The 25,495-nt window shown below is 39.2% G+C and overlaps 2 protein-coding genes across 9 annotated transcripts in view; one reads left to right on the forward strand and one right to left on the reverse strand.

Annotated features, from left to right (window-relative positions):
* Positions 1–25,495, reverse strand: part of NT5DC1 (5'-nucleotidase domain containing 1) — a 132,451-nt gene extending 106,956 nt beyond the window's left edge. For 4 of the 7 annotated variants that reach the window (XR_011149944.1, XM_069010946.1, XM_069010949.1 and 1 more), the window contains exons 1-6: positions 25,322–25,495; positions 23,278–23,369; positions 21,577–21,648; positions 19,941–20,047; positions 18,218–18,297; positions 14,449–14,530 (exon numbers count right to left, since the gene is read on the reverse strand). Coding sequence is in view for 5 of the 7 variants with exons in the window: in XM_069010946.1 (XP_068867047.1) it covers positions 14,449–14,530; positions 18,218–18,297; positions 19,941–20,047; positions 21,577–21,648; positions 23,278–23,369; positions 25,322–25,414 (526 nt within the window). In the remaining 2 variants the exon portion in view is untranslated. The remainder of the gene's footprint in view (positions 1–14,448; positions 14,531–18,217; positions 18,298–19,940; positions 20,048–21,576; positions 21,649–23,277; positions 23,370–25,321) is intronic. The other 3 variants (XR_011149945.1, XM_069010944.1, XM_069010947.1) reach the window with 3 other exon arrangements.
* COL10A1 (collagen type X alpha 1 chain) lies at positions 897–8,403 on the forward strand. Of its 2 annotated transcripts, XM_069010943.1 has the most exons (3): positions 897–1,018; positions 1,671–1,824; positions 6,370–8,403. In XM_069010943.1, exons 2-3 carry the CDS (start codon positions 1,686–1,688, stop codon positions 8,262–8,264), a joined length of 2,034 nt encoding a protein of 677 aa, XP_068867044.1. In that variant the 5' UTR covers positions 897–1,018; positions 1,671–1,685; the 3' UTR covers positions 8,265–8,403. The 2 variants fall into 2 exon arrangements, with proteins under 2 accessions (XP_068867044.1, XP_068867043.1); XM_069010942.1 differs by lacking the exons at positions 897–1,018; positions 1,671–1,824 and adding an exon at positions 6,109–6,188.

A 25,495-nucleotide genomic window follows, 5' to 3' on the forward strand; every position in this document is an offset into this window, starting at 1 on the left:
AATCTGTGGATACAGTCCATTAGGCAAGACTGGTTTAACAAAATCTCTTAAGAGTTAAAACCATAACCAAGTTTGATCCATAAATAGTAAAAACAGCAGCAGTTTAAATTTACTAAACTGAACCCCCCAAATATCAATCCCTGTGTTAACACTTGCAAAATTAAGCAGTGTGGATTTCAGTACATTTGTTACAACTGGACACAATGAAGTTCTCATTTTGTAAGGTGAACTTGCATTTCAAGACTTCATAATACAGAATTATTACTTTCATTATATGTGTAGTAGTGTACCTCCAACATCAAAACAGAAGTCCAGAGATATAACACGAAGATAATCTCCTAAAATAACTGCTTAAAAGTAATCAGGTTCTCTCACAATTCACTTATTAGCATCTCAATTGATTCAAAGTTCTTCACTTGTATCCCAGTGAACAATTACTCATGTAAGTAGTCTCTGGTTACTCACATAAATGGTCTCTACAAACTTTTAGTGGGGTTACTCCTGAAAGTAACAGCTCACCAAAGTTCAAAATGTATAGGTCTTTCCATAAAACATTTACAGAGAAATTTAAACGAACACTTGGAATTACTAACCTTACTTACTAGTTCTTGATTTTTCCCAATGTTACCTGTATCAATTCTAAAAACAGAGGGGCCATAAAATTTTAGAAAAAACAAGCTATGAGCAATACCATCACATAAACAATAAGAAATCCAAGAAAATAATAAGGAAAAAAACTAACAAAAACCCCCTTAAGAGAATCTAGGATGACTGCCCAAAATAGCTCTCCCCCACCCCTAAAAAACACACTTATACACACACAGATAATTGCTGCTTACTGATTTTGGGGGAGGAGCTTATGTCCAACAGTCACCCAGCTAAGGGGAAAACCAGATAAATACTCAAGGGTGGCACTGGAAATCATCAGCTTCTGCTCACTCACCAGTGGCAGAAGAACTCCTCAATAGAGGAGGATTCACTCCTCTACCACTCTGCATTGGAGCTCCACAACATTTTGGTATGTCATGATTCCATTTTATTCTCTTTGGTTTTGATGGTAACTTCTTCAGGATGCCTGTTTTCTGTCTGGGGAGGGAAGAGGGTTGATATTTAAGAGCCAGTGACAGCATCCTTACTGCCACTGGAGCTATTTGTAAGGCTACAGGTAAAAACCAGGTTTCAACCTTGGTGAGATTTTTGCCACTGATGTTGAAGCAGCCAGGACTTCATCCTTCATTTGCTATAGCATTAGACAGAGGCAGTAAGGTCATGGAGGTGTTTATGTATTTTCAATGAAAATTTTTCTTCATTTCAGGGGTTTTGATATATGGAACTCCTGAACTTACTTTGGAGCTCTAGTTTAAATAATCCCTGTTTCTGAATACTGTTCTCTTGAATAGGCTGCCATCCAACCAGAATGATTCTTTTCCTAAGAGTGAAATATTGCCTCTAATCTATCTATACAACAGCTCCATCATTCAAAGTGATAGCAATGTTGATTCTCTTTTTCTTAGAGGATTTTTCATAGCTAGTGAAAGCAGATGGAAGTAAGCACAAAATAATGTTACTTCTAATACCAATAATCTAAGAAAACTCATTTATTCATGTTCCAGAAATGTAACCAAACAGCTTTTCCTTAAAACAAACTTTCTCTACCTTTTTTAACACAGAACAGATTTGGAAACATGCATTTACAAATATCTTTACTGCTGCTGTTTTGTCTGAACATTGTCCATGGCGGTGATGGATATTTTTCTGAGAGATATCAGAAACAATCCAGCATCAAGGGGCCACATTTTCTACCATACAATGTAAAGAGTCAAGGTAAGTTTACTATTTTTTCATAATAAACTAACACAATTATTCCTAGAGGGCCAACACATGAACAAAACCTCTTGCCTTATGCTACTGGTAGTTGGATTTCACTAACAGTTTAGGTTTACTAAAATAATTTTACCACTGCAGAAAGAATTTGCAGTGGCTCTGGAGTTGCCTCCCACTGACAAAGATGCACACCTGTCAGAAAAATTTTTTACATGATAACCACCAAAGGCATATAGGGCAGAAACAAAGTAACAGCTCAAAGAAACAACTCCGTTTCAAGAGTGGGAGTAACACAACACGATTGTGTACGTAATGATGTACAACATGTTAATTATCTTCAAATTTCTTAATTCAACCCTGGGGTTTCTAGCAACAGACCTGTCACCTACAACCTACCTACATTCAGGAAGAACTTTTACATATTTTGTCAGGTTATCTGTACTCAAAACAGACATTAGGTGTGAATTTAAATATATTTATGATACACATGGGCAAATGAAGACCCATTTGAAGCCTAGAAAGACAAAATAAAATGATATATAGTTGTAAAAATGTGCCATAAACTTTTACATAGTTTTTCATGAGTGATTTAAGCTTATGCTTTAATTATCAGAATTAGCACATAGTAATATAACAATTCCAGCTTTAGGATATAAAAACAAATCTCTTCATTGCATAAATCAGTCTTACGTCAGCTCATGTAGGCAATACATAACTGCAATGCTACATTGTGGCATCTTATTTCTGGTTATCCTCTCTGTCCCTTTAAGTCAAACAGGTGGCTATCCCTAATGTTTGAAACTATTTGAGTTCTATTTTTCCATGCCTAGGCCAACATCATTTTAAAAAAACTTGAAATCAAAGCTTCTGATCCATAATGTCTACTCAAAATTGTCATCACTAAAATTAAGAGAACTGAATCTTCCTTGTAAACATCCTGCCTTCCCCCTTGAGAATAGCATTATTTTCTTTCAGACATCATCAGGATATTCAAAATAGCATTGTTCCCATCTACTTTTAGTTGTAATAATCACACTTGGGCAGAAATGAGGAAACTGAATGAGTGGTTCAAAAAACAGCATTAGCAAAAAAGCTTCTCTTCACCAGAAAAAGGACAGGGACAAATCTGGAGAGCAGAATTGCTGCTGAGGGCATTGCATGCACATTACCTTCATTCAGGGAGTTTTGTTTCAGATTAGTTCTGCAGTTCTCTGGACTGTCTGATCATGAGCAGCACACATGGAGCCCAAAGAGACTCCGGTCTCATATCAGCTGGTGTCAGTGCTGGCCCCATACCAACCAGCTCTGACACACATGCTCCAAGAATCTCTGCAGTAAGAACCAGCTGAAAGCAGCATGGCTGGGAACCTTACCCCCAAAATATTCTTCTGGGCTGTACCAAAATACTGTCATAGTTTCATCCCTTGTCTTCAGCACAAGGACTTCCTGGAATCCTACCAGCATTCCCGGATCAAATTTAGGTACATGCACATAAACAGCCACTCTGAGGACTTACTAATTAGAATTCTCACTGAACTAAATGCTGCATTTCCTCCCTCCTTCCTCATTAACTTTTCATAGTGTTTTTCTATTACTTTATGCATAATAATTTATATATTTATACTATTTTAAAGTGAAGTATAATATTTATTTGGCTATCCTCTACCATACTTCATTTACTTCTCCTCATAGTGTTTCTCTTTCCCCCTCTATAGAAAACATCTGGGAAGGGGGAAACCAGCAAAAATTAAGCAAGAATCAGGGTAGACGGCAAATGGCGTGAAAGGGGGAAATGAATTGTCCTGAACTAAGTTTTCACTTTATATACTAACACAAAATCTAATGTGAGGGAAAATCCATATTTAGAATGAGAATGACTATATCAAAACCTGAGAAGTATAAGATGCTCTTGATTTAGGAAAGGTAACAGAAGACTATATACTAGACCTCAAAAGCAGAAACAGCCTACAGTTATACAGACATGTGACTCCAGTCATTCAAAAGTGCTTTTACAAATTTTCATTTGGTGAACAAGCACCAAAATGGAGGACTGTTATTCTTGCATCTGGAAAGCAAGCATCCTATAGAGAGATTTTAGAAGAATTTAAAGAGGAAAGACTGTGGGAGATCATCACTTCCAGTCTGAGATTATCTCAGAAAAATAAAACAGGAGCCTACAGAACCAAATCGATCCAGCTTTTGTCTAGTGAGTTGTTCCATACGCAAACAGCTCAAGTAGCAATGGCAAGCTTTTCATCATAGCTTGCTTTTCCTATTTGATCACCAAGCATTAACTTTTACAGATACAGTTACCAATAAATTATCTTTTTGCTTTGTTCAGCTTTGTCAAAAAGCAGCCTGGGACTGAAATTTCAGTCTAAACACAAATCGGTGACTCATGGCAACATAAAACAGATCACACAATTTCTGTTGACAACCAAAGCCTATTAAAGTTTGGTGAAATTGTTTAAAAAAATGTTGGTCTTGACAGGTCTCCAGAACACAATTTTTTAACCAGTATGTCCTTGGCTTGAAATATTTGAAAAGTCCAAGTTGAAAACAGTAATTGAATGAGGTCTCACTATTCAGCAATGCTTAAATAAGCCATTACTGCAGGTTATGTTAACGTCTACATATTTAATTCAATACATATATGGGGTTTGACTGCACTAGAGAATGTAGACCAATTTTGCATCAAGGTATGTGCTGAGACGTGTAAAAGAGTAGCCAACCAATACTTCAACATTCTTGGTATAAGTTCTACTTCATTAATGGATTTAGCAGTCCTTTTCTCAGAGGAATAACCATTGCTTTTAGACAGCACAATTAAAATTACAATTTTAATCTAAAAGCAGCACAACTTTGGAACAATATAGCTCACAGAAAAATCTATAACAACATGAGCGCTGACAATGCCTTCAACATCTTATCTAAATTGGCAGAAACCCCGACTCTGTGAACCTAGACTGATATATTTGCATATAAAATATGGTAAAAGTAATAAGGAGATGCACTCTTAGCTAAGGTCTGATGCAATTTGCCACCAAAAAAACCCAAAAAAGTTTGTCAATATATCACAAATAAATCACATGCTTGTATTCTATGTTTAGGATTTTAACAGCTATCTTCCTTTTCATGGCCTTAAGAAGGATGAGATAGGAAGATGTGCAAAATAAGTTGATATGCATTTGTGCTGATTTTATGCATCAGCAGAAAATGCACTCTCTGCACTTTCTAGGTAAGAACAATTTCCCTGTCAATACAGGAAGAAGGCAACCTTGCAGATCCAAACCCAAACCAAAATCGAATGTATTTCATAAGCATACCTCCATTATTTTTTTACAACAAAACAATATGTAGAAGAATAGTTTCCACCTTCACCTCATTTTTGGTCCAACACAGACTGGAAAATGCAGTTTATTATCTAAGAGACAGCAGAATAGCAATTGCATAAACTTTCATGTGTATATATGTAATACATACACTGGTCTTTTTGTGAGAGACTGAATGGAAAAATTATAGCTGATACAATTGTTGATAAATTATTAACCTTTTCTAAATAATATGTTGCATATGTTGCATTATAAAAAACAGAGTCCAGGCTCTTTTTGCATCCTTCACTTTTTATTTTTAAAATTACTTTTAGAATTAACATCCCTCACAGATATGCCATGTTGTTCGATAATGCTGCCAGTTGTTGCAAACTACTGAAGTAGTCTCACAGTATCTATGTTAATCTTGGATGTAATGTCCAACAAATCAGCATTCTAATTCCAACATGAAGCTGAAGGCTCCTTCAAACACACAGAAAACTAAGTAGTGAGCTTGTTTGTTTAGTCCTCTATTTGCGACATTTGGTTAAGTGGCTCCACCTGCTGTTTTGGTAACCAAGAAAATGAAGTAGTATTAAAAAAACCTGAAACAGTGCCAGAATTCTGACAGCAGTAAAGTGAATTATCAGTTGTGACCTTGCCACTGTGTGAAATTTTTATGACAGACAGAAGTCTTTCAGACAATATTTGAAAATACAACATGCATATGTTTACAAAAGAACCAGTGCAATGGCCCACTTTTGACAGTAGGGGACAGGGAAGAAGAAAATTCTCACTACTTAAATGTAGCACCAAGTAATTTCAGGAAAACTGTTACACCTGCGCAGACAGCTTTCTGTAATTTCATTCATCAAACTGGTAACCTGCTAAATCTGTTACCTGGCTGGGGATGTTTTTCCTTACTTAATAGTCTGCATCTGCCTGCACAGCATTTTTTAAGCTCTCTGATGACCCTGAATCAAAAGCAAAAAAAATATTAAAATTCTAGGGGCCTTCTATTTCTCATGTCCAACAAATTTGCACTTGTTACTGGTAAGGGCTGTGAAACACTTTTACTCTGAATGTCAGGTTCTCAGTGACCAACACAGCAGCTGAAATTTGACTTCTACCATGTTCAAGTTAAACTAGCCCTTCATGCATTTCACCACCATGCTGCATTGCCTGCAAGTATGTTGTAGATGCCCTGGTTGACCTGGTTTCCTCTCTCTCACAGGTGTGCAGGTAAGGGGGGAACAAGGACCCCCTGGTCCCCCAGGCCCCGCTGGACCAAGAGGACAACCAGGTCCTGCAGGAAAGCCAGGGTTTGGAAGTCCGGGTCCCCAGGGCCCCCCTGGTCCTCCAGGACCACCTGGATTCTCTGCAGTTGGAAAGCCAGGAGTGCCAGGTCTACCAGGAAAGCCAGGAGCAAGAGGACTAAATGGTGAGAAAGGAGAACCTGGACCTGTTGGACTCCCAGGAGCAAGAGGGCCACAGGGGCCCCCCGGCACTCCCGGCCCCGCAGGACTGACTGTCCCTGGCAAGCCAGGACCACAAGGTCCTCCAGGAGCTCAGGGGCCAAGGGGACCCCCTGGTGAGAAAGGAGAGCCAGGTATCCCTGGTATAAATGGACAAAAGGGAGAAAACGGATTTGGCATTCCAGGCCGTCCGGGTGGCAGGGGTCTTCCAGGCCCACAGGGACCCCGGGGTCCCCCTGGTCCTGCTGGGATAGGGAAGCCTGGTGAAAATGGCCTGCCAGGTCAGCCAGGTCTGAAAGGTGACCGAGGTTTTCCAGGTGCACCTGGAGCAGCTGGTCTCCCAGGTCCCCAGGGCCTCCCAGGTGAACCTGGCGAAGTTGGCATTGGCAAGCCTGGGCCAATGGGACCACCAGGAGCAGCAGGCATCCCTGGAGCCAAGGGACATCCTGGACCTGCAGGGTTGCCTGGATCCCCGGGACTCCCAGGTTTTGGAAAGCCGGGATTGCCGGGGATGAAGGGACACAGAGGGCCTGAAGGTCCTCCTGGCCTTCCAGGACCTAAAGGAGACCAAGGTCCAGCTGGTGTGCCAGGAGAACCAGGGCCAGTCGGGCCACCAGGGAACATAGGCCCTCAAGGACTCAAAGGTTTGCCTGGTGAAAATGGCCTTCCTGGGCCCAAAGGTGACATGGGCCCTGCAGGCCACCCGGGATTCCCAGGGGCCAAGGGGGAACGAGGCCTACCAGGATTAGAGGGAAAACCAGGATACCCAGGTGAGCAGGGTCTTGCTGGTCCTAAGGGACACCCAGGTCTCCCAGGTCCAAAAGGTGACACAGGCCCTGCTGGTCTACCTGGGCTGCCTGGTCCAATGGGTCCACAAGGAGCCAAGGGAGTGCCAGGGACCAATGGTGAGCCAGGCCCCAGGGGGCCGTCAGGAATACCTGGGATCAGAGGCCCCATTGGCCCCCCTGGCCTGCCAGGAGCCCCTGGTGCAAAGGGTGAGCCAGGAGCACCAGGACTGCCGGGCCCAGCAGGCATTTCCACAAAAGGCTTAAGTGGACCCATGGGACCACCTGGACCCCCTGGGCCCAAAGGCAGCAATGGTGAGCCCGGTTTGCCAGGCCCCCCAGGTCCTCCTGGTCCTCCCGGCCAAGCTGTAATCCCACAGATGCCTGAAGGCTATGTTAAAGCAGGAGAGTCTCGGGAGCTATCAGGGATATCTTTCATAAAAGGAGGAGTAAACCAAGCTCTGACAGGGATGCCGGTGTCTGCTTTCAGTGTCATCCTCTCAAAAGCCTACCCTGCAGCAACAGTCCCCATCAAATTTGATAAAGTCTTGTACAATAGGCAGCAACACTATGACCCCAGAACAGGAATCTTCACCTGCAGGACCCCTGGACTGTACTATTTTTCCTACCATGTACATGCAAAAGGAACAAATGTTTGGGTTGCACTCTACAAAAATGGTTCCCCACTCATGTACACCTATGATGAGTACAAGAAGGGATACCTTGACCAGGCTTCTGGCAGTGCTGTCATCGATCTTATGGAGAACGACCAAGTATGGCTCCAACTGCCCAATTCAGAATCTAATGGTCTCTACTCCTCTGACTATGTTCACTCTTCTTTCTCAGGTTTCTTGTTTTCTCACATCTAACATCCCACTTACCCTGTCCTGACACACTCTCCTTCAGACCATTATAACCAGGTACTGATCTGATTTATCAATAACAGGTCATGCAATTTCAGTGTTGCAACAGGAGGAGGGAGTGAGAAGGTGGACGAGAGTGGTTCAAACCTAGTAGAATGATATTGTGTGTTTTTAGAAAATTGTCATTAAAAAAATTGTTTTGAATGATGATTGTCTGACTGAATGCAACATTAAAATGTTACAAATTAATATAATGTACCAGTCTCCGTCCTTTTTTCTTTTTTTTCCTTTTAAAAGGAAAATCAGAATTTCTAACTATCACACTGGGTCCCCAAGGCCCCCCCTGGTCCTAATACAATAAAGTATGCTAGATCATACTTCACTATACTTGAATTACCTAAAGGTATTTTATTCCAAGTAAATGGTCTCAAATACACCACAGTCAGCTCAACAGCTGGACAATACACTTCAGGAACATTCTACATCCAGCTTCATCTATAAGCTATCCAACAGAAGACAAAAATGACAACTCTATTAGAGTGCATATCAACATCACAGTTTTTGTTTAGTTCTACTGTTCTTATTAATGAATAACTACCTTGGAGAAAGGTAGATTTACAAATTATTACATCTACTGAAGATCTACAGTTTCACAATATGAAAAAGGAGCCCAATCTGAAGCCTTCAAATCCACTTGGCTTTCTTTAATGCACATTGATGCAACAAACTAGTTCAACATTTTAAAATCTCCTAATATTCTGTAAAACTACAATACGCAGAGTCCTATAAAACAACATTGACCAAATCTAAAATTTAAAAACATATCTTCACAAGATGCAGACACTTACAAAACCAGAACAGCTTTACCACCCCTAAACTGGAGCTAATCCTTACCTGGATTTTTCCTGAACAGTTCATTCCTTTAAAACACAATAGTGTGAGGAATTTATTTGGTAAATTTATCAGATATGGCAGTAATTGGTCAGTAGACATAACCATATTTACCATATCTGCATACAAACATCTCACAAAAATTAGTCTTCTCTTTCATTAGTTATGCTAAAAGTTAGCTTATGAATTGTTATGAAACCGTAATAGTTTGATCACACATTTCTTCCAATGACAGCTGCCATTCACATGCTTTAAAAGTATCACATATATCAAAACCTTATGAACCCTTAAAGCTACTATTGTTAGCTTCATTTTTTTTAAGCAGAAGCTTTTAATCACTTGCACTGAAAGTCTGTAGGCCTATGCTTAAAATTTTTGTGATATTATCATTTCTTCATGAAAGCAGAACTTGAGGTTTGTTATGTTGTGTGCATTTGAAATCAGCAATGTCCTAAGTACTTGATAATACACTGGGATTAATAAAAAAAGCTAGGATACCTTTTGCTTGATGGTTGATCCATCATTAGGAAAACTATATAATGTTTTGGAAACTGTAAAGACCTACCATGAAAGCAACTTTAAGATTTTTTTTCTTCCTCTTTTTAAGTGCTGCTGGATAAGGAAGACTATGGTTTAGGCTATAATTCAGTGAAATAATAAATGCTTAAATAGTGTAACATGAGATCTATTTATTTTAGCAACCAAGTAGACATAGTCAAGAAAATTGGTGCTACTATTATAAAAACTACACACAAATGTTTGTATGGAAATAATACAAAGAACAGTACCACCATTTATAAATAGCAACCATGCAATACTTTTCTTTCAAGCTAAAATAAAACTCCAGACACTTGAGTCTGATTGTCTATTCCCACTTTTCTAGCTTAATGTTTTAGGATAAATATTAATTACAGATCTTTGAAGAATAATCTCCTTTTTGCACTAAAACTGTTTGCCTGTGCAGTCACTCACATTAGTTCAACAGCACTTCCCAGTATTCAAACATGTGCTGCTGCCCATCCACTCAACCAGCCTGGAACTTTTGTTCCAGAAACAAATAGAGGGACTGGATATGGGAACTGGAAAATACGACTTAGTAGTTGTGAGACTCTGGTCTCAACATCTGGTCTCTTTCACAACATGAAATGTATGCCAAAGCACATGCTTGAAATTGTTGGAGATGCTTGGTGCTCAGCAGTATCCTACTGCCCTGTGATTCCAATGAAGTCAGAAGAAACTGGGCCCAGACAGCATTGTTAAAAGCGCAGTGCACTAACCCTTATCATCCATCCATCCATCCATCCATCCATCCATCCATCCATCCATCCATCCATCCATCCATCCATCCATCCATCTTTAAATCAGATTTTGTCCTCCATGTCTTTAATCCTTGAACATGTGGGACTTCAAATAAGTCTACAGCTTGATACCTCATGCCTGTTTTTTTTAAGTCACTAAGTTTTTCATGATGAGATGAAAGCTAGAGATGATACAGCAAATTGTGGCAAAAGCACAACTTTGACTTTAGCTTTGGATTTTCAGTTTAGAGGGGACCTTGAGAAGGTCTGTAGGATTCTAAAGCTTGTTTTTTAATATTTCCTCCACATGAATATGAGCAATCTATCTAAAGATAAAGCCCTTCCAAAACCCTATTTCTTGTGGATCTTGGATATCAGAGGAAAGAAAATCCAACATGAGATTCAAATGAAAACTTAAGAGCCTGTAATAGTACAAAATCACTTCCAAAAAAGTACTGAAATTTCTGAAGCCTTAACATGATAAAAAACATGAAGCACCCAAACAATCCCTTCTGCATTTAGCTGGAAAGCACAGCAAAGAAATGAAACAAATTTACTTTTTACTTGCTTCTTTGTTGCAGTTTTCACAATTAAAATAAATAAAGATATCTCATCACTGCTACATCAGCATTAGGAGTTACTAATATTTTGCACAACTTTTGGAAGATTGTTTTTTTTGGCCAGAAAAGCATCTTTGCTTTTTGTTTCTTATATTTGAAGTTGCATATAAAAGATAAAACACACATATCACAGACATCTAGATTCATTATCTTTTGCCAAGACCATAAACTTGTGATCAAAAACATGTGTATCAATCCTTGCTATGGGCAATTTATGAAGTCTGCTGACATACCAGCCATGATTTTTTTACTTCCAAAATGAAATATAATCTTATAAACTGGCTGAAAATATTGCAGATATATAACTTTAACTATATAGCCACAGATACTACAGTTTTCAGAAGTCTCAGGAAAACTACAGGGGAAGACAAGTCTTCAGAACCGAGAAAGTAGCCTTTAAGACAAGGAATTTTACAAAATTCTGCTAAGAAGTTATATTTGGCAACATTTCCCTAAAAAAGCTCTTCAATTTTCTGTCAAGAAAAATCATCAAATCTGAAATTTTTCACAAGGAAATAATTATACAGTACTTCAAGCTCTTATTAGTCCTCTGAAGAGCACACGTTGTTTCCATAATATGTCCGCAGTTTAATAGTGTAAAATACATTGCCCCATGATGTTTTCTTTAAAATTGCTCTTTAGTAATATCTATAAAACATCCACTAAATCCAACACAAAGTAATGTTAATCACCTCACAGTTGCAAAATATTCCAGTAATAAGAGTAAAATATTGAGAATGAAATGGACTCTCAAGTTATGTAATGCTCAGCTTGGATATCAATTGCAAAGAGCACCCTTGCAGGTGTTACTCTGTAAGCAATGACCACATAGCAAATATCTGTGCTCATTGCTATCTGACACCACGCTTTTCTGATAGTATTGTTTCATAGATTTTCTTTTTCTTTCTTTTTTTTTTTTATTTTTTGAGTTATTTTTCACTATGGAATGTCTAAAATAACACAGGGCTATTTGGGAACCCTCCTAGTTTCCTTTTGCAAGCCTCAATTCTTCACTTCTTTACAAGTAGAAGAGTGGGTTAATACCCTTCATCAAGCTGAGTCAGGACAATTACGCCTATCTGAAAGAGCCATCCAAGAAAAATATCATAGGGCAATTATCTAAGGCAATTACCATAGCTAAGACAATGAAAAGCAAAATCCATCAGACACCTGATTATGATCAAAAAAATTATGTGAAAAAGAGAAGGGACAATGAGACACAAGGGCACACTGACAACAAATCAAAGTGAACTGCAAACACTCAGTGGATTTCAAAAAATAAAGCGGTCAGTCGTTCTGCTCCACCACTGACAATGGCACCGCTAAGACGGCGTTTCGAGTTGGGAACTTTGCGTCCCCTCAACTGACCACTTAATAAGTTTGCTTTTGAAACTTTACCTTGACTAACTGTTAATGAGAACTGCTTTTCTCTGAGGGGTTAAACCCTCTACAAGACATGGAGTTAAGTCAAAAGCCTGTGGTTTTCCGGCCAGACTCTGGGCTATGAAAGACACTGGGGCTTCCTAGTATGTAGATGTTGGGAGCCAGGTTTAGGAGTTTCCTCAGGAAGTTATGTTAGATGTGAAACTGAGAAAAATAAAATCTCTTTGTCAGCAGTGATAGAAGATTAGTACCATTATTCTTATATCACAGAGGGGCCTGAAGCAAAAAGAGATGCTCCATGGGAATATCCTGTAAGTGATACAGGAAGAAATTATCTCTGGTTCTTCTGACTCATGTTCAGTGCTTTAGCTACTGGACCATATTATTAAATGGAAAATAAAAACACTGTGAAGCCTTTAAAAGTGATTAATGACAGAGTATATCACTTTCTTATATAACAATATTTAAGTAGTGCATATAATTTGTATTGTTTCACTTCTAATATTACAGAGCTTTATCCAATAAAACTCATGCCTCAGTTACTATACTTTTCTGCATTTTTAATGCTCTTATGCATGTGCACTCTGACAGAAGCTAGAAAGGATTAAGTCATATCACAGATTTTATTTGCAGATTCCAGATTTACATATAGAAATAAGTACCTGATAGGTATAAGTGTCCAAATGTACACACAAGGAGACACTTACATATAAATAAAACTGAGTAATTATTTGTATGACTTCAAAGTTCAGACTACCTTTTTCTTGGATCTCATTAATTTCTAAAATACTTCTAAAATTTTTTTTTTTTGCTTCATGATCTACACCTTTTTGAAAAAAGAGTTGTCATGGTTTGAAGAAAAGAATTAACAAAAATTCTAAAAATATAGTTACAGTTGATTAGGGTTGATTTCATATCAGCAGAAAAGAAAGGATATATTTATTTTGTGTACAAATGTGTTCCCAGGGAAACTCATATCTACCAATCACACTCTAAGCTCCAACAGAAACTCAGCAACAACAAACAAAGCACTTTGGGAATATCTTGCTGGTTTTTACCATTTGCATCCTGGTATCAACTTCCATTTTTGTTTTGAATCTCTGAAACAATTTTGTCAAATACATTTGAAAGGAATACAGCAAGTAGGACAGCTCAGGTGAACAAAAAGTAAGTTTTAAGAAGGTCCAAACTAGACATGTGTCTAGTGACTGTTGCATCAACCAAGGTAATTCTAATAGTAGTTCAGAATTCAGAATTGAGCTGCATATAAATGTTTTACAAGAAATAAGGTTAAAAATAATTTCAATTAACTGTGTGCACCCACAATGGTTAGCCTTTATTATCAACTTATTATTTTATATTATATTTAGTAGTAACTCTGAAGTAATGTCCGTGAAGAAAGGAAAATAATTTCTTGGTGAAGGGTATCCAAGATGTTTTCCAATTCTAATTTATATTACAGTATTATAAGGTTGGTTTTGGTAGGAGAAACACTATTATTTAAAAAATGGTCCCCTGCAATTGTTAGGAAGTTCAAAATTGCCTCTGTATTGTGTCAATACCACATGAGGAATTCTAATCAAAACTAGAGCACTAAAGAAATTCATCAAATATTAGTTAGTACTTGAATTTCTTTCCCCAATGTATTTCTGATTTTATATATCATTACAAGATCATAAGCAATAGATTCAAAACACAGTTCAAGGATGTCCACTTTACCATACCAATCATGGTAAGAAACCATTTTTCTTCTAAAGTGAGTGAAATAGCACATCACAGTTGTTATTAAAGACATCAAAACAGTAAAACGAATCAGAAATAGTAATGATAAAGATGTTTTATTACAGGAAAAACATGTGTTTACTATACAACTATTTATGAATGTGAAAAGTAAAAGCTGTGTTGAGTAGCCTACAGCGTACTTGCAAACATCTTTGCTCTTGCAAGCACATGTAATACTTTCAGCTGTCATAGTGATTCTTCAGTGAACCCACTTACCTTTAAAAGCTGATATTTTATAATTATGTTGGATAGCAGCCACCATGTCCTTCCAGAAGTCATACTTTTTCTGACCATCATGCTGTAAGTGTCAAAAGGAACCTAGTCATTATATCAAGTATCAGCTATTACAAGCTTTCATATTGAAACAGTGACAGAAATGCCATGAATAAACAAAATTATATGGAGTAAGACAGTCGTAAGACAGCAGGATTCAGGACATCAAGGCTCACTAGTACCCAGCTTAACTTTGGATAACTGCAGACAAGTTATGTCCCTCTTAGAGGATTATGATGGGAGAAGGAAGGGAAAAGGAGAAATTATTAATATTTGAGAGGAACTCCAAAACATTAAAGCAAAGAGGGGCATCAGAACAGCAACTTACAGAATGAGCATCCCACTGACATTTAGGAAAAAGAAGTGCCTAGGGCTGCAGATACTGAACTTAACAAGCATGCTGACATTATCCACAGCCTGGCATTGATACCACCTTCCACCTTAAGAAGTGGCAAATCCCTTTGCTATAATTTAGAGGTAATTCCCTTCTGCCAAGAACCCTACCCCAAACATGGTATGAAATACTCATCCAGAAGCCTGGCTGAGCAGCACTTGATTGCATTGTGCTCTGAAGACTGACAAACCCCAGCTCTGGCAGAAGAACAGGGGAAGGCACTCCATGATTATGAACAGTCTCTGGCCATTCTCAGAAAGCTTCCCCGGCATAGCAGAGCTCCAGTTGACCTCAGCTGCCCCTTCAGCATCTCACATGGCAGAGGAAAACTTTCTCAACCAACTGAGCCCCACAGCACTCTCAAACTCCACAAATTTTAAAAGTGATGAATGAAACAGATGCAATTACACAGCCAGCCAGTATTACAGAGCAGAGGATTAGCTACAGAGCCTGTAAGAGGTGCTCAGTTACACAGTACCCTGGCAGCAGTAAAGCAGGTGGTATAGTCTTTATGAGTCATGGAAAGTATTTCTGTAATGCTGTTACAGGCCTTCCACATCTACTTTAGGATACATTTCAAGTCAACTGTTAGCAGGTTTCAGGGCACTGCTGCCCTCTGTGTATTGATATCTGCACTGATACCCGAATAATGACCCATTTTATAAGCATAAAGCGTTTTGTAGAGAGGGAAACATTCAGAAACTGAAAAAAACCCAAACTCAAACCCTTATCACTGCCAAACAAAAACCAAAACCATGTAGTTTATATATACTGAAGCAAACTGCTATTTCAGGCCAAATCTGCCATGGAGGCTTCCAGAGAACAGTCTGCTTTTACTTTCACAATCAGCAAGTCACACAAACAAGGTCTTTTGTGCATAACTGACAAGCACCATGGCAGTTTGCTTATAGTCCATCAGCTCTACAGTTTAAGGGCAGGAAAGATATGGTGCTGTGTGGCTTTCAGAGGTTTTTTTTTAATCCATTCCTACAGTAAACTGCCACAGAAACACATAAAAGAGCTAATAAAGAGAAAAGGTTTCATATGTCAGCTTCAGCTAGCCAAGGATGCTAACCAAGGGTGATTATTCAAAGCCATGTACAGGAAATACTGGGGACCATCTGTCTAGCGGCAATGTAAGCAGCCTAAGCTAGCACTCTTCTCAAGACAGACTCAACTGTCTGCTCCCCTCATACTCCATGTGGCTGGCTTAGTCCTTAGTTTGGAGTTTTGGATTTTTTTGCTTGTTTCTCCCCAAAAAAAACCCAAAAACCAGTGCACTGAACAGAAAGCTCCTCAGAGCGCTGTTTTGAGGACAGATGGATACCAGTTTAAAACTGGGTATACTTCCTTCAAAACATTTGAGCTCAGGGGAGACTAAAATAACTTAAACAAATTTCTTGCAAATCTTCAGGCATTGCACACAAGATGTAAAGGAAAACTGACTGATTCCCGAAAAGCAGAGAGAAAACTGTATGCATGGCCATGCAGTCCATCATGATTTTGGTGTGATTACAAAATGTGATTTTATTAGCTGAACCATCAAAACAAAGCAATGTGTTGTTTAGCTCATCAGTGTGAAGATCAAAACCACTAAGCAGCTCCCATGCTTTGTCGGAAAACACATTAAGAGTTCTGGCTCTGGACACAGCAGAAACAGACACATTTTTAACAGTGCAGGGTAGTCCAGCATCCAGCTCATGTGTAAACCTATGTTGAACCCAAACTTAGCAATTCTCGCATCTGCTTCCAGTAGAAAGCTTTCTTGAACCTTGGATGGTGTCTGAAAATGGTAAGAAAATAGCACTTACTAAACAGGCTCACAGAACAGGACACAGAAGGCTCTACTTTATTTTAGAAATGTGAAAGAAGAAAATGTAATGGTTTCTAACCCTTAGGATGCAGCATTTTGCAGGCATGAGTTGGAGAAGCTGACCACCTCCTGCCTTGCATCTTTCTCAAGTGGCTGATGCTAACCTTCCAGGGAATTGCTGTAGCCCTCCTGTTGAAACGGGGCCGACATCCAGTAAAGTACTCTAGAACTGCTGGGAGATGAAGAGGGTGCATGACCCACTTCTTGTAGTTCTCTGGAGAAACAGCACAGCTTTAATTCCCTTTGGCTGAAGATGGCACTGACCCAGGACCAGTGCTCCAGTCTGCAAACTAGTAACGGGATGTGAAAGCTTATTACACACATTCTATGATGTGCTTTCTCTCTTAATAAGTAGGTGATTTGTGCTGAGTCTAAATTAAATATAAAGTAAATACAATACAGGTGTCACAACCGCAACAGGTTTCTAAGCTGTGAACAGCTTAGAGGAAGGAGATTAATCAGGCAGAAAGTTAAGAGTCTTACTGAGCACCTGTCCTCCAGGCTTCCCTGATAAGCTAGTTTTAGCTGACTCTTCATGCAGCACTTGGACTTAGGCAGCAATCTACTCAGCATGCTATTTTGAAGTGAAGGCTAAAGCAGCAAGTCACCTAATATCCAAAGAGACCCCAGATATTCATCTCACAGCTCTGACTTTCACTCTGCAGACAACGTTAAGCAATTTTCAGGCCCGCAGTGCTTTGGTACCTCTGGCCAGAAGACTGCCTCAGTACTCTTTTGACACCAATATAGTTACTCTGTGAGAAGAACTCTCTCCTACCTCCAGCTGCACACAAAAATTCAAACCTACTTTTACACAACAAAACCATTATCATCAAACTTCAAAGGTAGAATTTAGGACATTCTATCTATTTAAAAAGCACTGAAAAAGGTTCAAGCAATTGTATTTTCCACCTTAAGAATCTGACCTATTGTTCATCAGAGGAAAAAAATTTAAAAGATACTATGCCAGAGGTGTATTTATATCTGTGTACACAGATCAACATATTTAGGACAAAAACAAGCTTAAAAAATGATGAAACGAAGCTTTCAACTCATTAACGACTTCCAAATTAGCAAATCGAGTCATTTAGAAAACTTACACTATATTTATTTCAAGTACCATCAAGCATAATTGAAGGAGACTTTAAGAACTGCATTCTGCATATCACAGGGTAAACTTGAGGAAACAGCACATTTCTATTAGTATCCTAGTTATTTGTGCCCTCTGGTGGAAGTACTTTTATTTTGAACATTCCATGTAGCTCATAATTATCTTCAGAGACAACTTTAATACAGTAAGTCCAACATGGAATAGTCCAAATGAGAAAAAGACCTGGATGCTGTTCAATACCCAAATCATACGCATTTAATAATGCATGCAAGAGATGTGGTGGTGAAAGAAAAAGACAATGCAATACATAATTTTCAAACAATCCAGTTCTTACCTGATCTAAGCTGTCCACAACCCTTGCACACAAGAGAGCTCCTGGCAGGTCAAAATAATTATCATACAAATAGTATTTAGCTGGAAAAAATAATTGTAAAAATATACTTTAAACACCCCTGTATTGTATGCTTTAATCACAAACAAAAATTACTTTTGAATAATAATATAAGCTCCTATTTGGATTTTACTGGTAATAAGCATTATCTGTTTCCCAATTGTTAGCCTTTATTTCCACTTCTGATTCTCGCAACTGGCAACTAAAAGTTGCTTACCTATATGAAGACAGTGACATTTTAATAAGACATTTTAAGATTCTAAAATCCCAGGTGAAAGAAAAGGGGGAGAAACCATGAGTTTTAAGTCAGGATGGTATCTTTCAACTCTTCCAAAATACCTTTTTCCCTAGCAGTGAAAACACAAGAGAAGTGTTTGAGAAGTTCAGAGACATTTGGACAAGTCTGACACAGTCATGTCCCTCGCACACACAGGCAGCGCACAGCGCCTTGGACCATGGGGAAGTGTGCTTACATTACTACACGAGTCTGCAAAACAGAATTGTATCAGGAGGGTGCCAGTGTCCCCCCAGACTAAGGTCAAGCTCAACAACTCCCTCCAAGGAGTGAAATGACTTAACCAGTGATTATTTTTTTTCATGATCTTGTGTGTCCTATCTCTTAGGTACATTCAAGAACAAGTCAGCAAAATGGGGATTAACATTCACAACAGAGACCAAGTGCATGTTTCAGCAAAAAGAAAAGCACATTTCCTATATGACCAAAGGAAACCTCTCTCTTTCTGCCTTTTGCAAAAGATTACCTGCAGTTTAGAATAAGACTTACATTTGCAGTCAGAAAAATCTCAAGGAAAGTATCTCCATTACATAACAAAATGCTCCTTAAGTGAGCACTTCCTGTGTGTTACTTGCAACTGCCAAGATCAAAGTAAAGCAGAGAGGAAACACAGAGCAAGAACACAAACCTAGCCACAGTTCCTTCAAAGTGACTCCTCTCTTAAACACAAGGAACTTCAACTGCAAGGGGAGAAGTTTTGTTTCCAGACCCACATTGTTCTTTGCACCTGCACCGAGACCTCCAGTAACAGCACTGATGGCAGTAAGTCAACAACTAAGAAAAATTTAAGATTTGTCCTAAATGAGATAGGATATCAGTCAGCAGGTATTCAGCAATCTACTGTGCATCAGTTGCTCCTCTTGGGTTCTGAGGCTCTGTCTCCTTATCAATACAATAATTATTAGTAGTATTATTAGTATATTTACTATAATAACATTTTGTTTCAATTATAAGTTGTTCTCAACGTGAGATTTACCATTCTTTCTGATTCTCCTGCCCACTGGGCCTGGGCAGGGTGGGAGTGAATGAGCAGCTGTATGCTCCTCAGCTGCTGGCTTGGGTTAAATCATGATACTGGCAGTATCAGTCTATTTCATCAAGGGACAGTGTGCCCACCACTATAACCAAAACATGCCCATAATGTCAGCTCATTTGTCTTATCATGAAATAAATACCATGAAATAGATTTAAGGTGAAGTCTAGTACTAGAAGTTAAAAATACATAAAAATCAAGTTTCCCCCAATACATTTAGCTATTCTGGCAATTTCCAGTTCAAGCATTTTTACAAATCTGTGTTAAGAACTAACATTATGAGGCACGGAAGGGACCAGAGCAATTTCAAAGAAGAGGACATGCTAAAGCATAGCTACCTGTGCGTGAAACCATTCCACTGACTGTATTAAAATGCTTCCACTCCCTCCTTCCATAGTTCTCCAGGATTTCTTCGAATGTCATGCTCTTTGTACCATGGCTCGCCCTATTCGATGCATTAAGTTGTTTATAAAAAAACAAAACAAAACAGAAAAGGGTTGAAAACATCCAAACATTACTACTTGTGTAAAGTAACACACTGCAACTGGATATTGCAACGGATGCAAGCTGATCAAAACTGACTCTCTTTACAGCTTAGAAGTTTCCCAGGACCTACTAAGCTTTTATCATATACATTCCAGTTCTCGATAAAAGCCTTACTACACAAATGTTTGGCTGGCTGGGGCACAGCTACCGTGCCTCACCTGCTAACACAATCACTCTGTATTGCTCGAATGTTTTCAATTGTGTGAGGACACTCACTATACTTGAGCTATCAGTATACACTGCACAATAAAGCACAGTGCAGAAAGCCTATACATCATTCTGAAGCCTGGTAACGTTCACAGAATGCAGGACAGAACTATGGAAAAGTGCTAGTTTGAGCCCTGCAAGCAGCTCTTTAATACATAAGTACACACAAGCCTTTTTAGCATTAAAAATCAAATAGTTGGACCATCAAATTGGGTCCCATTTTGAAGCAAACACAGGCAATACCAGAAGAAGTAACCCTGTACCACTCTTCCCTTTAATGAGGTATACCCTTTAATTTTGAATTCTGCATTTAGTACTCCAAAATTCAGGCTATTTAATGAATTTTGGGATACACAGTGATGACTCAAAAGTATTTCTTTCTTCTTTTAATGAGATCTGATTTTCCTTAGCATCTTCAGGCTCCTTCTCCCACATGCTATCAGAAAAAAAAAAAAGTAGAGTCTGTCTTGCATACTGAATTACACAGATTTTCATTCTGGAACAAAATTAGGCAGAAATGGGACTAAGATTAATATACTTTAGATATATTTGCTTTTCAGTTTTTGATTCAAAACAGCAGTCTTCTATATTAAAAAAAAAAAAAAGAGGAGAGAAAGAAGAACTAAGGATGTACTGAAATGATGACTGAAAGCAAAATAGCTTTTAAGAGGAAACCCCCTACAATTCTGAAAGTGAATGTATCAGTTTCTGTGTTTAATTTATCTCAGGCTATTTAAATTATATGTTGCAAACTTGCAGAATTTTGAATATCTATGGCACAAAATAATAGTCATTCCAGTCATTAGTATTAGTCATTAGCACTGCCTCCCAAGCCAGGTTACTCTCAATCCAAAGAAAAACCTTACTCTGGATTTTAGCAGAACTGGACAAAGAGTACATTGGTAGCCACCAAAAAAAATGAATTCACTTTCAAGATCAACATGTCCTCAGAGTCTCAGATTTTATTAAAAATGAGATATTATTTACTACCAGCTAACACCAAAACATCCCCAAAAGATTCCATACATAACATTAACAAAAACTGAGCACCACATTACCGAAGAGCATTTAAACTTTTACATCTAATAAATTAATGCATGCCGAAATTAATATTTTAAATATTTATAAAATTGAGAGATGGCATTTAGAAAGGGGATGAAATGTTAATGTATTTAACAATACAACTTATATTTAACAATATAGATTTATTGTCAATATTACCTTAAAACTGTTCCATCTTCTGCAAGTTTCAGGAAGTTTCCTTCTTCAATATCCAACACCAAGCCTTTACAACTAAGAATAAATTAATTTTACGGAAGAAACAAAAAAATTAGTGCTTTCAGAGCAGTGTCTTCGTATCTATCAGTGATACACAGTCACAGAAGCTATGGTGCTTGTAGCTACGATGCTACAGAAAACCAAACACAACCCTTCAAATACTTCCATGTTTGAACAATGCTCTCTATAAGAAAGAACACTTTATTACAATGAGGACTGGATTTTCCTTACATAGCAAAATCCTACTAAATAAACCAGTTCCATGTCCAGTAAATTCAGTGACTGTTCATACAGATTGGTTGGAGGTTTAAGGTCCAAACAGTTAAAACTAAGAAATTTGATATTTAAGTCACTTCTATTAAAGAATTTTTTTTTGGTGGCAACTCCACTAGCTATTACTAGACTGATAACACCAGTTATTACAGAAAAGAAGGGTAGAACATCACTCTAAATGAGGCAACTGAATAAGCAAAGAACACATGAAGCAGAAACATTTCCATGTTAGTCATCACTAACAAGGGAAGAGTTGACAGAGTTGGAGACACTTGGCAAGAGTTTCTAATTCTCCCTAATAAATCTTTATCTTTTGGATAAGTGAATCTACATTTGCTTAGGTTCTTTGAAAAATGAATGAGTTCAGTGGTTAGAATACAAATGAATAAATGAGACTGAGGAAGTAAAGGCACCTTCATCCTCTATGAGGCACCCAAAGGAAAGAAGGTACACCATGAAGGCAGCAAGCAGATCCCAATCTTTCATGAATGACTCCTGGGCAAGTAGCAATGACACACTGTTACCAGCCCTGCAGGCATGCAGGTCCACGTTAATGAACCTCCTGCTTCAATAAGGAGGCCAAACCCAAGATCTCTAGAGCTGAACAAAGGATTTCTTGCACCATAGGCCTCAAAATATGATAAATAGATACACTGCTTGTCTCACAGAAGTTGAAATCAATCTGATTGGAAACTGTCCAGTCAAATAATGAATTGTAAAAACCATTACACAAGAATGCACATATTATTTCAAAAAAAATCCGTGTGTTTTCTCCTAAAAACATCTAGTGATTATCTGGCCTTCAAATCTCCATCCCCATGGCCTAGATAATAACCTACTGAAGTTAAAAGATAAAGGTTCAAGTTCCTGCTCAAAGACCACTGAGTTCAGAGCAGGAACTTGTGTTTCAGTCTTTTTCATCACAGCTTTGTGCCTAATGTGCCACCCAAAAGCTACCTCCTGGCATTTAACCTTATTGTTTCTCAGAAGGCTGTTGGGATTATTCTACCTTACACAAACAAAACAACATCTGTTGAGAGAAAAATGACTAAAATCTGATGGTTACTGTTGAATAGAATGTAGAAGACAAAGAAGGTATATAAAATAAGAGAGTGAGACTAAAAGGCTCCTGTCCAGACAGCTGGAAGCACAGACAAAGCAAGCTTGGATGCTCAGTTCTCTCTTCGAAATACCACGTTAGAAGTATCTCATAACAAATACTTCTTAGAACAAGTATTTAAAACTGTAATTTTTGATTTGTCCTTTGGACTTGACAATCATGACATCAACTGCCTAATAAACAAAGCTATTTTCTGGGCTTTGTAAAAGTTACAGCTTAAAGGAATGATGTACTCATTTCCATGTACTCACCAGAAGTCTAAGCTGTCTGGTGCTAGAATCAGCAAGTCTTCGTCATAGCCCTTCTCCGTTACCAGATACTGGGCAAAGCTATCATATATTAGCTACAAATGAAAAAAACATATGCATTCATTATATCAATTAAGTGAGATCAAAGACACTGCTTCCTTGGGAAGTGGCAAGATGCGAGTGTTAGCGCCTCCTAAGTGAAATCACATCAGGGAGCTACGGGCCCTGTCCCACTGCCTCCACTGGGAAATAGTGCCTGAGGTTATTTCTGTCACAGCTGGAAAACACACAAGAGTTCTGGTGCAATGTGTCCAGCACAGCCCAGATTACAACATTTTACTTTACAGTCCCTGTGCTTCAAGACTGTTGGGAAATCAAGATGGTAAGTACTTAAAGACTAGTCACTACTTGCTCCTCCTCAATCCTTTTTGTTGTGTTCATTCTTTTAAATTTTAAATGTCATGGTTACTGAGATTCAACAAGCAGCTTCCAAACCAATAAATATTTATCTTTAGGGGGCATTTTAAAAGTATTTGACAGAATTTATTTTGAAGAAAATCAGCAACTACTGAATAAATGGTTATTATTTCTAAGTTCAGAAGGCTTAGCATGACACTCAACAATTTATTAATGTACTGTGCTGGTAAAGTTTTACAAGAAGATCTACGGAGATGCTGCCATGTCCTAAAGACCATCCAAAAATAGTAATTGCTCCCTTTTTCTCAAGGGTTTTTCATTGAAGTTGTTCCCTGCCCTTTTTTCTTTAATTACAACATATGGTCTTGGAATTAATATGATTAATATCTGAGAAAGACAAATATGAAGGCTGATGCTGAAACAGTAAGAACTAACTACATCTTCAGCTGGGCCTGTCAGCCTTTTAAAGTACTTTTTATTTCCAATAGGTAAGGAGGCATGCAATGGGCATGTGTCAGTCTGCCTCTGCCTTCTGTGAGAAGATGAAGAGCGAACCAAGTTTAGTAAAAGTTTTTGGGATTTTTTTCTCCATTTTGTTCATTGGTTGGTTAGTGTTTTTTAAAAACTCTTATAGTTATCAATTGTCTAATGTTTGCCATCGTCAGACAAAATTTTTATCAGCAAGAACGTACTTGTGTAAGATGTGATGTGTGTGGCACAACAGAAAGAACATGGAAGGTAAGCCTACTGTTACACAGTTCCCACCTAGAAATTTAAGAGCTCATGCATTTTATTGCTACTGTTTAACCCTCTTTTGTAAGGAAGATGCTTCTCCACACAAGTTCACACATAGCTAAGGGAAGCAATGCACTTTTCAACACCAGATGCACTGCACCATGCCTATTAATAAATGGGACAGCTCATAAACATTTGTTCCTATACCAAATTCTGAAATATCTTGCAATTAGTGTGGGAGTCCTGTGCAGTGCAAAATGTACTGTAGGTGAACGTAAGCAAAGAAAAGGGGAGAGCGAGACACCAGGAGCATCCACGACACAAGATAGCTCCTGGACAGAGTCCTGACATCAACAGAGAAGGACAAGTCAGTGTAAGATTACCAGGGGGTTTAAAAAAGAAAGTGCCAAGGGCGGGAGCGCACAGCACAGGACAGCACTTCCTCCCCGAAAGAGACCACAGGGCCAAATCAGAGGTGCCGCGTGCCTCTAAACTCGGCGTTTTACTGTAAGCACCAGAAAGTTCGCAAAGGTCTCCTCTCCAAAGTGCTGCGGACTCCTCACTCTGCAGCATCTCTGGATTTGGCGGGGAGGCTCTACCTTTTCCTCAGCGCCGCTACGGCCAGGAAAGAAGCACCATTTTCAAGGAAGGAGACATGGCTGTCCCCTTCGCTCGAGCAGAGGCCTGCTGAGGAAGCGCCCTGCGAGAGATGCACTTGCATTTCTCTTTTCTTCCGTGGATGTCTGAGCCAGCCGGCGCAGGGCTCGCTGCCCCCGCCGGAGGGGTCCCGGCCCCGCGCCCCGGCGCTTTGCCTTTGGCTGGGCATGCGGCGGGAGCGGGGCGGAGCGGGGCCCCTCCCGCGACTTTCCCGGCCGCCCGCGCCGCCCGCACTCACCCGTGCGCTCTGCGGGAGGTGGTACCGGCAGAGCGTGTGGTCCAGGTCGAAGCCCACCACGTCGCAGTCAGCCAGGCAAAAGTGCTGCTGCATCGCCGAGCCGCCGCCGCCGCAGGCGGGCGGAGGAGGAGAAAGAGGCGGGAGGAGGAAGGAGCGCGGGCGGCGCTTCCTGCG

Source organism: Aphelocoma coerulescens, chromosome 3 (genome assembly GCF_041296385.1).
Source record: "Aphelocoma coerulescens isolate FSJ_1873_10779 chromosome 3, UR_Acoe_1.0, whole genome shotgun sequence".
Lineage (NCBI taxonomy): Eukaryota > Metazoa > Chordata > Aves > Passeriformes > Corvidae > Aphelocoma > Aphelocoma coerulescens.